At 40.8% G+C, this 12,267-nt stretch overlaps 1 protein-coding gene across 2 annotated transcripts; it reads right to left on the bottom strand.

Annotated features, from left to right (window-relative positions):
- Positions 1-210: 210 nt before the first annotated feature.
- On the bottom strand, positions 211-12,261 carry TMEM64 (transmembrane protein 64). 2 transcript variants are annotated; one of them, XM_041464402.1, is made up of 4 exons: positions 11,321-12,261; positions 10,615-10,663; positions 5,582-5,737; positions 2,772-2,897 (listed from the first exon to the last, which is right to left on the bottom strand). In XM_041464402.1, the coding sequence occupies exons 1-3, from the start codon at positions 12,086-12,088 to the stop codon at positions 5,607-5,609; spliced, it is 948 nt and encodes a 315-aa protein (XP_041320336.1). In that variant the 5' UTR covers positions 12,089-12,261; the 3' UTR covers positions 2,772-2,897; positions 5,582-5,606. The 2 variants fall into 2 exon arrangements, with proteins under 2 accessions (XP_041320335.1, XP_041320336.1); XM_041464401.1 differs by lacking the exon at positions 10,615-10,663 and having other exon boundaries at positions 211-2,897.
- Between the last annotated feature and the right edge of the window lie 6 nt (positions 12,262-12,267).

The raw sequence follows: 12,267 nt of genomic DNA, 5'->3' as shown, positions 1-12,267 counted from the left end.
AAGTACCTAATAGAATTAAGCATGTATTTAATTAAACAAAGTAAAAATCAAGTCTATTTCCCTTGTCAGTAACTCCCCACCCATGGAATTCATCCTTAAAGTCTAACTTGTTTCTCCTTTGATGCAATTATCTTTGTATGGCTGCATAAAGATGACTCCACTGCACCTTGTTTCCAACTACATCATAGCAACTTAAACATTTAATACATATTCCTTTAAAGAAATTTGAGTGAATTTATTGTATAAAATTATGATTGGCATGGTACAGAAAAGTTCCTTATAATGCACATTTCCCATTAACTTGTACACAAATATTACAAGTATCAAGCAAAATGCAAAAGTCTTTAGAACTAATTCCATACTACAAAAGTGTTCACATAGTGAAGTTACTCTGGTTACAAAATGTCATGGAAATAAAAGCACTTCAAAATACGTATTTGGGAAATGTTTCAAATAATCAACACAACCTTAAGTTAGTTAAAAAATGCAAAGAAAGAGCTACCCTCTTCAAAACACTATTGTTCATTTGGCAAGATAGAGCAAAGTTCAGATCAGTTCACTGAAGGACTGTTCTTCACAAGAAACAAACAAAAAACCCTTTAGTTAAGAAAGGACTCAATTACTCAATTATACTATGATGACAAATAACGCCATCAAGAAGTTATCTGGCTCTCTTGTTTTCACACAGGAGCTGTCAGAGGCAGAGATGTGTAAATGAACACTTCCAGGTAGATACAGATTGCCTTTTCAAAAACCAACCAACCAATCACAACTAAACCCAAAACCAAACGAAACCAAATGAAACAAACAAACCAAACAAAAACAAAAACCAAAACAAAAACCCCAAAACACAACCCAACCAAAAAAAAAACAAAAAAACACCACAACAAAACAAACAAACCAAGCCCCTAAACAACAGAAAGGAGACAATCTGAACTTTGTTGCTTTCATTGAACTAGCTCAGTTCTTTAGGTCACAGGACCCAAGAACACCAATCTGCAAAGGATAGGCATTTGAGGAACAAAATGGAACTCTGCTAGGAAGGAACGCGCAGATGTTCGGTTCCGCGAGCGCTGCACGTCCTCTCAGTAAGGCTGCTAGAGGCTCTCACATCTCTGCTTCCCAAAGGCCTTGAAGACCCACTATTCTCACGACAAAAATGCTTGGACTCTACAACCTTACAAAAAGGAGGCACAGTCATACTGTTAGAAAGTAACACAAAATTTTGAAGACTGAAAGCATCCTTAAAACCTCACACAAAGTAAGTACAAAAGAAGCCATACTTTACATTATTTTTGTATCAGATGACTTGCGTGTGTTTGAGCCATTGAACATTGGTATGTATATCTACATGAAACTCACACATACAGAACATTGTGTTCAGGCATTATTGTTGATTTTCTTTTAGACACACACACAAGTTACCACCAGATTATCCAGTCTATTTAATGCAGTGAAAAACAGTCCACAGCAGGCGTAAAAGGAGCAGTATCCAATATAGTGTTGTCTTGCAAAAATGGAGTCAGAATTCCTGAGTCTCAGAGACATTGCTGTCTTCTCCATTACTGGATTATTTCTTTTTCCAAGGAGAACCTCTAGTTTTCGTTTCTTCACTCTAATGAAATTTGTAATAGATTGCATCTTTTAAAAAATGTAAAACTAGTACAAAAAATGTGCCAACCAAAGTGAATTTTTAAAGCTTTTTAAGGGGAGAGGGGATTCATTTACAAAATAAAGGCCACCTTCTTGTAAAATTAGTACTGCTAATATCCCATCATTCTGTTTAGAGCAGAGATTTAGCTCCCTGTTCTAGAAGCCTTACCATATGCAGTCATGTGAGCTGAAAAACATCATCCTTTTAACAATTAAAAATATCATATATAGGACTAACGTGGAACAGCCCTTTGTTACAATCACCAAGGTGGCAAAACCAATTAAGTGTCATTCAAATAGTCATTGTAATCTAACTTCTGCATTTTCCCTTGTACTTTGCATATTACACAGTGTAACTTAAAATGTAATTTAAGAGCACTTCAGTCCCACAATGTAGGATTTAAGCTTGTGTGAATACATTTGCATGGCTCTGCAACATTTGTAATGACTTAGAAAAATACATTCAACCAAAACTTTATATAGGGTTCTATTTTTTTTTTTAAAATCAAAAATGAAGAAAAAGCCAAATGGTCCCATCATTAGCTAAATAATACAGTTCTGGAAGCAATTCCAAAGCAAAAGCACATTCAAGAATAACATACATTGAATTGTATACTTTCTCATTCACCTTTATCAGTAATAAAATTCTACTGTATATAATTATTTAGCCTTATAAATAATGCTAAGCAGAAAAATATTTACCTCTGTGCTACTTTTTTGTTTATAGAAGCATTTCTCAGTTTATAGGAGAAAAGGAAAAAAACCTACTTAAAGTGCAGATTACAGGCCATGACAGGCATAATAAATGACCAAAGGTGCAGCCAAATTTGCATTTACATCTTAAGTTACTTTGCCATCTTCCTTGTCTTGCTAGAAGTCACCCCATGTGCAATTAAAGAGCTGGTCGGTTGGTTTGTGCCACAGTACAACCTGTAATCACTTGTAATTTTTTAAAGTCCATTTCAATTGTCCATAGATATTTCTAGGCAAGGTTCAAGATATTTCTAGCTCAGGTTCACAAAACCTTACTTAGTCATTAATACTTAAAATCAGACAATATTGACACCCCCTCCAGCGAATGCTACTGTCCTCTTGCTGCAGTATGTGGTTGAGCCATTGATGCTTGGCTGAGTGTCTTTAACAAGCGATGTCTTCATTTCCATTTCACACGCTACAATCGCTGCGTTGAGTTCCACTTGAGCCCGGTGAACGACATAAAACGAGAGTCCTATGCTTATGACAATCTGCAAATAAAACAAGAGTGTTGTAGTCTCCACAGGCTGTGGGAATGAATACAAAGCAACTGATCTGAATGAAACAAAAAGTTGTCAATGTAAAGATTCATGAAGGCATCTGTTGACTCAAAGCTTCACAGGCAAGAAGACACTGGAAGGGAGATGAACTTAGCCCCTGAGTAGCTCTCAACCTATATGTGCTAACAATGTAACCAGCATATCAGAACATAAACATCACACAGAATTTAAAATATTTATATACATTGAAAAGATAAGTTTCCTTCTTTCTGTTGAACTCCATATACTTGTTATAAAGCAATCCTTTCACCTTCTCTCTTCAATGAAACAACACTCAAGTTTTTAGCTGAGATCCTCCTTAGGAAAAAAAAAAATAAACATAAAATCTTCAAATAAAAATCGAGGTGTCCAATAGTGAGAGTCCCTTTGAAAGAAGCAAGCTCCTCTGCCTTTTTAAAAGAACTACCTGGAATCTGCAGCTTCCTTTCAAAAAGGCAAAGAAGTTATATTACTTACAACAGAACCTAGAGTTCTGAGTCTAAAACCTGAACTTCATTACTAACTGTAGGGCTGTTTTCTTTAACATTGAGGACTATTGCTTAAAACACCTGTCAGCATGGCAGACAGTGCTGGAATACCACTAAGACAACTGACAAGTATGACAAGTACGGGCACGGGACAACTGCAGCTGGAAGGCACCCTGGCAGCCTCTAGCCCAACCAGCTGCTCAGAGCACGGCTGGCTGTAAGATCAGAACAGAACTTTTGTCCAGTCAGGTCTTGAAAACTGTAAAAGGATAGAGATTTCACCACTTTGTGCACTCTGCTCCAGTGCTTGATTATCATTGTGGTGAAAATGATGCTCCTCACCAATTTACGTTACACATTTTAAAAGCTGGCTAATGTAAAATTCACAATGATATTATACACACTTATTTTTGAATAGATAGGAAAATTTCTATTCTAGAAGCTTACCCAAATATTTATATTTGCTTTGGTTTAGAAATATTACTACCAGTAACCCAGTGCCCTAGATAAATAATTTTTAAAATATATATATATATACATACATACATAGACAACCATGAAATGTGAAGGATTTTCAGAGCTATTTACTATATCAAAGTCCCATCAAAGCTCATCCAGGCAAAGCACCCGGCAGACACCAGAGAGAGAGTGGGAGAATGCAAATAATTTCTCTACTAAAGGCCTCCCCTTCAGTTATTCAGTCACGTCCCAAGGACTGCACTCAAGGAGGTTAGTACTCTTTTTAAAATATTCAGGCTATCCAGCTACCAGTTACCTGAGCAACACTTATGTTACAACCTATATAATCCGCAAAGGAGAGTCAATGTCAATTTAAAAAAACTAAATATATAAATGGGGGGAAAAAAGGAAAAGGCCACTAAAAACTACTACCCTGGAAATAACATTTCATGACTAAAATAACATCTGATCAAGAAACCATTTATTTTCTCTTTGATCTATCAAGACGATCTATGCCACACGAAGCCATGTTTCATGAAAGCTACAAATTATATAGCTTCTATTTCTATTCAGTAGAAATAGCTCTATTTAAAAGTACAGAAATTTCAGGGCAAGGGAGGAAGGTATGTTTAAAATGGTCCTAGTCTTAGTTTTCTGTGTTAGCATTGTTAAACATCAGCTTTATGACTGTAAAAACTGAGGAACAGAAATTACTGCAGTACCTACTGAAAGTCTGCAAACCATGGTAATTGTTAGTCAAACACAGCTTGAAGTACTGTCACTGTCAAAGAAGGTTTTAATATATAATGTAATTCAGAAATACCCGTAACCTCTATGCTCATAATGGTAAGGCTTACACCCAAAATTTACTGATAAATTATTTCAAGAGCTAAGGTCATGTAAAGGTACTTGATATACTTCTCATTAATTTACTCACTTGTAAAATTAGAATATTCTGATTTAGCCATTAGGGAAATAGTACTCCACAGCATTTTTAATATCCTGAATATCTATGCAAAACGGGTATGCTGAGTGCTAACAGTGAACAGTACACGTGTCCTGGGTCTACACACACACAGGTCTTTGAGTAGGGGTGGTTTAACAAGTCTAAAATTCAGATTACCCTTGAAGGCAAGTGTTTTTCTGGATTTTTAGCAGAGCAGGGCCAATCAGTCCCAAGAAAAAGAAAAGCCATAATCTGGCAAACTTCTCTGCCTCAGCTAGCTAAAAAAAAACTAACTGAAAGCAAAGGAGAGCTCTTCCCGCTGTCCGTGCTGCAGACAACACAATCCATGAGAGAGAATTGCGGGGAGCAAGTGTAGTTTCTAAACACAAACTGTGTGCTTCTTTCCCCTCCTTTGCTCTCAGAACCAGTCTTAAATGTGCCAAACTTAATATCCAGCATAAATAGAACAGATGACTGGGGATACAAGCATCATAAAGTCACCCTAGGACAGCAAGAGAAGAAAGCTCACTGAAAACTGTATCAGAAAAAGAGAACACTGAGTAAGTTCTGCTTCATGTTATGAAGAGGTGTGAGAGAATTACACTTTTGTCAGAGCATAAAACAAAATCTAAAGAAATCAGTACACTGGGAGCCCATTTTTCTGGGTATCTAGCAGTCAACAGAAATCACAAAGACAGACAGTACCGTTACCAAGGTCTATGAAAGCAGTTATTTTAACTGACCTGTAAACCAAATACAAAATAGCCACTAACACTTTGTTCTGCAATCACATCCTCCATGGTGCGCAAGGTTGTGCCCAAGTACGAGTTCAGGAGCTGAGTAGGAAGCAGCCCAAGTGAAGAAGCTATCAGGTAGTTGGGTAGTGATAAATCTGTAATCTGAGTAAAAAGAAAGAGTAAGAAATCAAAAGCAGCTCCAAATACAATCTATGTGTACAAACAACCAGACTACCACTTCCCACAACCATCCCTGCAAAATCATGAAAGAATATCCTACATTCCTTCAGTGAAAATTTGATTCATGCACAGAGGGAAGACAGTACAATGATACAGTATGTATATAGTTTTCATCTGGCCTTTTTAAAGTTACTAGGTTTGATTTCTTTTCACCTTATATTACACAACATCTCTGTGCAACAGTCATTAACTAGGGGTGCAATTACACTGTTCACTGAAGATATTTATTTTTACCTGGTGAACAGAGTCCTTGGATTTATGAGAATTTAGTTGTGAGAAGAAATTATTTTATCAAATGTGAAAGTCTAACCTAAAAATCTATCTATTTTGCATTTTACGTATATGGCAAATAATACAAGAGGTGTGTTCAAAATGTCACTGTTTTAAATAGGATCCAGGTAAACAGAATGGCAGATACAGTTTGTCTGTGCTGGGCAAGTTACGAGCTTATTAAGAGACACACATCTTTCAGTGATCCCTATGAGCAACATCCATCTATACCTCTACTGATATATGAGAGTATCATTAATATTGTCTACCAAAGGTATTTTGCATCTCACTTTAATTAGTGAATGAAATAATACACACAGCTATAGGTTTTAATAATTTCTCTGGAGAAAACACTAAGAATACTTTGGTATTTTCTTCTCTTTGCTGTGAAGTTTCTGCTCTGCGTCAATAGGTGCACGTACCAAGCTTACATGGGAACAGAGTACACAGTACCAGTTAAATTAGTATCAGCAGCCACTGGGAAATATTAAAGGCAAGCATCATGAGATCAAATGATATTTACACAAGAAAAAAAGAAAACAAGAGGAAACTGGATTAAAAATGAGTATGAAAACAATGATTTTGAAAACAAGCAGTGCAACAAATCTTCCAGATAATTCAGTTGATAGTAACAGAGATCTAATTAAGAACAGCTCTAACACTGAGAGCCTGCATGGAAATTATTGACCTTGCCAGTTTTGTACAATGTTGAAGACCAAAGAATAGCAGCAATGTTACTCATTTCATCATGCTATTCTTAAAATAAACTTTAGTTACTGTGAAAGTCACAGTGCTGAATTCTCAGAGCTCTAACCACCATCAGTGGAAAGTTTTTGGGAGGAAGGGCAATGGAGGAGCAGAATGCAATGAAGCATAAAGATTAAAAATAATTCACTGGAACAAGATCCAATAAGCCATTTCCAAACTTCACACTGCATATTATACTTCCCACAGACTGAAATATATACCAGCACCACAAATATTATATTTCCTTCTCTAGACAAGATTAATTTAGATTTATAATGAAAAAGGATTACATAATTATGTCAGAACTTCACATCTGACCAATACTTTCAAAAGAATTTTCTAAGCATTGTTGTAATCTGGGCCATGTAATAAGAATGCATAGTGCAAAGTTCCCATATTGCCAAGGGAATGAAGGAGCTGCTATTAAAAGTTTCTGAAATACTAACGCAGAGGCAAGATTTGCTAAGTAGGACACTATCATTACATCTAATGGAGCTGGGAAACTTCCCAAAGATTGCTTTAACACTCCTGGCACCTCTCTCATTTCTGTAGATGTATTAAGGACACTTCAGTTGCAGAGCAACATGTCTGCAGACCTGGATGAGTCCCGAAACAACTGGACCTCCTGGGTCATGAGAGAGATTGTTTCCAAGTGAAGGGGAGACTGCCCCAGTGGATACACTTAATTGCAGCTTGTGCTTCCCACTGCAATGAAAGCTAAGGAGAGGGTGAAAAAATCTTTGAGATGTCCTTTTAACTGAACTGTAGGTTTAGAGCTACAGTTGTATCCCTTTTCCCAAAATGCACAGGAAGTGGACAGCATCCCTGCCTAAGAAACTTCAGAAATCATCAATAAAACTTACAGCTTTCCATATTTTTTTTTCTAGGAACTTTACCTGTTCTATGAACCTGCCAAGCTTGTATGCCAGGCTGCCTAACAGAGCCTACCAGGCTCGTGAAAGCTCAAGCCAGCAAAAATTAACCCTGAAATCCCAAACCAAGCATGGATGCAATTGCATTATAGGCCATAACAGAAATGCATTTAAATTGGATTCAAATACAATTAAGAACTACATAATTGCACTGATAACAATAGCCAGAAACCCTCTCCCATTAAACCTTGGATGGGCTTTGTCCTGTGGAACGTTTGTGCATTCTTTGCTGCTGACACCTTTGGTTCAGCACTGTCAAGGAATAAATGCTTCTGTCAAGACTTTGCTAGGGGCTTCCATGCCTTTAGGGACTGCAGCATAATTTCTCTTCCCTCAGTTTACAAATCCCTGTGTTTCATATTAGGTAGGCTTAGTGACCAAGGATAACTCTGGTGCTTTTTTCCTCAAAAAAAAGCCCAAAATAAAATCCCCCAGAAGCACCTCTTCCCACCCCCAAAAAAACGCCAACATTACCCCTTAAAAAAAATATCAGTAATACAAAAGACCAAACCAGCTGCCAACTTTCCAACAAGCAGAGGAAGCAGTGTGCATGTTCTTGCAAAGCAGATACCATTTCTTCAACTTTGACTTCATTGTATGCATTTCTGAACCCAGAAGTGCACACTTGAACACTCAGATTTTTTAATCAGATTTTTCTTTCGTGTGATATTCCCCTTAAAGAGCAGAGAGGGAGTATGAAATCCCGTCGAACCTAAATCTGGCACTACAAATAACCAGGTTGCACAAATCTCACTCCAAGAACAAACCCGTGGGAAGGAGATGATAACCTGCATACCAGGCCTCCTTACAGACCTGCCTTCAAAACACTCCAGAGCTGGCAAGGTGAGAGAGCTGTGCGTGGGCAAACACATCAGTAAGAGCTACCAACCCACCCCAGCAGCCCAGGCCATTCTGGCATCGGGAGTGACAATTAAGCAAAACTTAAAAGGGAAATACAAACATACTTTCAGTTAGCAAGTGCTATATTCTAGAAAGGCAAGCAAATGCTTTACCTCACCCCTCTACTGCCAGCAGAACGACTGTTCAAGAAGCAAGACCTTCACATCTCGCTGACGAGACGCTAAGGAATTTGTGTTAATTTTCTTTTGGTGCTGTTTCAATTGATATGATTCCCTCACTAATCAAAACCTAAGAAGCTCTTCCATCTTTCTCTACACCCCCTACAAGTCAACCTCCCAAAAGCCCTCAGCAGATGGTACATGCCACCGAATGAGTGCTTGTAGAAATCATTTAATCCCAGCCCTGCAGATGACCCTGCTCACATCAAGGTTATGCCTCTCCCTGAACCTCATATGTCACTTCCTTCCTTCTCTCTCATTTAAGTATTCTCGGTATCTCCAGTTTACTTTAAAATACCCACACAGAAAACATGCATAGACCAGACCACTGGAAAGATAAAGATGTGTACTTTTTCTTAAGTTCACTGTTTTTTAAAAATTAATCCTTTTAAAATTCATTGCTGAAGTTGCTAGCACGTGGAAATGTATTTTAAGCTTAAAACGTGTGTTAAGTTTTCAAATAAGTGAGATTTCAAGGAAATGACAGCTTGGTCTGTGTAGGCAGAAAACTCTATTTTTTACGTAACTTAAATTTGACTCAAAATGAGAAAATGTCTTGAATTCCTAGATTTGTATGCATCCCTTTTCAGTGATCTAGTAGCTCATATTAAATGTCCTCAGTGTAAAATTGAGTATACACTGCATTATTTGACTATGCTATAAGACAGTAAACCAGGAGTAATAAACATAACCAAACTAAAATTAGCAAAAAAAATCCAAGTTACTTGGCATAACTCAAGCATCTGGTTTCATCTCATTTCCTATCTATTATTTTAACACTGAAACCATCCACTTGGAAAGAAAATTATTTAGCCTGCAGAATACGGAGAACACAAACCACAATGATTTACAGCATCATTTTAATATTGAACTGGCCCGAATGCTCTGCTGAGTCGTGTTTCCAACAGAAGGGTTATGCCAAGAAGGAAACAATTTTAACTTGGTAATTCTCTGGTCTGTTGTTCAGATCCAATACTACTCTATATCATCTGCTGGCTACTGCAAGTGACTCCCCAAAGCTGTGAACAACCAGAGCACAACAGCTCTCCCCACTTCAGGAGGGTCACAACACAGCAGAAGCTTCATCTGCAACACTGGACCTTGGGCTCCAGGAGGGACTCAGCTCTCCCAGCTGGACAGGACAAGCTTCTTAAGTAATATAAGCCTGTAGTAATATAGGTTAACGAATAAAACAGCAAAGGTTCAGCTGTTCAGTTTTTCATTCTTAACAAGAAAATCGCTAAAGTATTTCTTCAAAAGAAATTACAAGTTGCTACATTTCTTATGTGTAGAGATTACTGCTCCAGAGATGAATACTCCAGTACACGCAGTTTATATACAGCAATTTAAAATATTTGGTGTGGATGTTACACCCCAAAATTGCATGGATTAAATTTTACTTAAAACACAAATTTGGTATTTGGTAACCTACTAACTGCAGCCAGATGATTCTGTCAAAATTAAGCAAACGCTTTGGAAGGGTACAGGATCAGGACTGCAGACACGGTGGGCTATAAGAAAGTGGCAGACTAAAACATATGTTTAGATAGTCACTTATGTTAAAGAACATACAAGTTACTGATAACATTTAAAGTGTTTCACAATCCAGTTTGCTTTGTTCTGACTTCACCAAGTTAGTAGATACAACTGAGGCGTAACACAGCCAAAACTAGATCCTTCAGACAAAGTACTCAGGAAGAAGCGAGGGTCTGAAATTGTCATCAGCAGCACGACAATACTCAAACAAACCACCCTCCATGTTCTTCTTTACTTTTTTCCTTTAAGATGATCAGAGACCAAATGAATGCACCAATCTTCACCTGAAAGTAGAAAGAAAAGCAAGACGAACCCTTTTCCAGACTCAAGTTTAAACTAACTTTCAGTGCCACTCCAGAGTACAGTCCCTTTCCAGGTCTGAGGCTACATGCTGCTCTGCCCAAAACCTGCAACCTGTCTTGTGTGCATGGACTTAACATCCCGGATGGATTTGCCAGATGCATGGTACAAACACCAACCACACCGAGAAAGAATTTTAATCTGTCCACTTCTTTCTTTCCATTATGACTACTTATATTAAGTAGTTTAGGAATATGTGGCAAGAGCTTTCCTCAGCTCTTGCCGTGTTTTAAAGTGGATCACTTTAAAAGCACAGACACATCATAACTGTTGAGTTCTCCAGATTTTGCTATGCAGCACCTTGGTGATTCTAGCACCAGAATATAGTTTTGAAAGACAAGAGAGCAACTCTAACACAACGCCAGTGAGCAAGGCATGTCAAACATCTGCCTGCTGTCCCTCCGCATGCACAGAAGAGCAGGGAGAGAGGGTTCTTTTTACTGTTGTTCAAAGAGAGAGAAACCATGGCTTGCTCCCAGGAAAGGAGGCAACCTCTGCCGACAGTAACAGCAGCCACTGTGCCGAAAGACATCCTTCCAGCACTTGTCTTCCCTGGCAGCGCAGCCTAGGCAGGGACTCACCGCGAACACGGCGTTCTGCAGCCCGAAGGGGATCAGCGTCAGCCGCGACAGAAACACCACCTTGAGGCCGCTGCCGCCCTCCACGACACGGACGATGGCACTGAGCGTCCCGCTGCCCTGGATCCTGGCCCGTGCCCAGCGGGCTAACAGCCGCTTGCAGGCCACGTGGGCGACAAAGGTGCCGACGAGGACGCCGAACACCATCAGCCCCATGCCCAGCACGAAGCCGTAGAGGTAGCCGGCGGCCACGTTGAGCAGGATGTAGCCCCAGCCGCACGGGAAGGACACGACGATGAAGCCCACGGTGAAGATCAGCACGCCGGCCAGGCTGTCCAGGCTCTCGGCCCAGAGCAGCAGGTCCCGCAGGTACTGGCGCACCAGGGCCAGCGAGGCGAAGCAGACGGCGGCCAGGACGCACAGGCTGAGGCAGCTCTTGCACCAGCAGGTGCCCAGGAGGCAGCAGGAGCAGCGCCAGCCCCGGGCCTCGGTCAGCCCATGCCCGCTGCCGCCCGGCTCGGGCAGCTGGCAGAGCAGCAGCTCCGCGGGCGGCAGCCCGTCCTGGTCCGCGCAGGGCCCCAGCAGCAGCCCGCCGGCCCCCGCCGCCTCCGCCGGGACGAAGCCGATGGTGTCTCCGCTGCCGCCGCCTCCCACCGCCGTCCCGGCGGCTCGGGACAGCCAGCGGCCCAGGTCCTGCCGAGCACCCTGCGCCGCCGCCTGCTTCACGGCCCGGGAGAGGAGCTGCAGCGCCGCGGCCCCCGCGCCCAGCATCCCCCCGCCCCGCCGCCCGGCTCCAGCGCCGCCGAGCCGCGCAGCCCCTTCGCTCCCCGCCTCCCCACGCAGCCTGCGGGCAGGGGCGGCCGTTCCCTCATCGCCCCGCCATGGCCCGGCTGCCGAGCCCGGCCAAGGGCCGGGCGGGGGCGGGGAAGTGGCGGCGGGGAGGGCGGGGA

The sequence above is a fragment of the Pyrgilauda ruficollis genome, unplaced genomic scaffold (genome assembly GCF_017590135.1).
Source record: "Pyrgilauda ruficollis isolate IOZ18807 unplaced genomic scaffold, ASM1759013v1 scaffold18, whole genome shotgun sequence".
Taxonomy (NCBI): Eukaryota; Metazoa; Chordata; class Aves; order Passeriformes; family Passeridae; genus Pyrgilauda; species Pyrgilauda ruficollis.
The sequence above is the reverse complement of the archived record's forward strand: the minus strand, read 5'-3'. Positions and strand labels throughout refer to the sequence as shown.

What these genes read in the sequence shown, in the direction of transcription:
- TMEM64 (XM_041464401.1), bottom strand. Translation starts at nt 12,088, where the DNA reads ATGCTGGGCGCGGGGGCCGCGGCGCTGCAGCTCCTCTCCCGGGCCGTG. An exon ending in TGCAGAACGCCGTGTTCGCG is followed by an intron (nt 5,738 to 11,320) that starts GTGAGTCCCTGC and finishes CTTTTTACTCAG; the next exon opens with ATTACAGATTTATCACTACC. An exon ending in ATTTTGTATTTGGTTTACAG is followed by an intron (nt 2,898 to 5,581) that starts GTCAGTTAAAAT and finishes TTTTATTTGCAG; the next exon opens with ATTGTCATAAGCATAGGACT.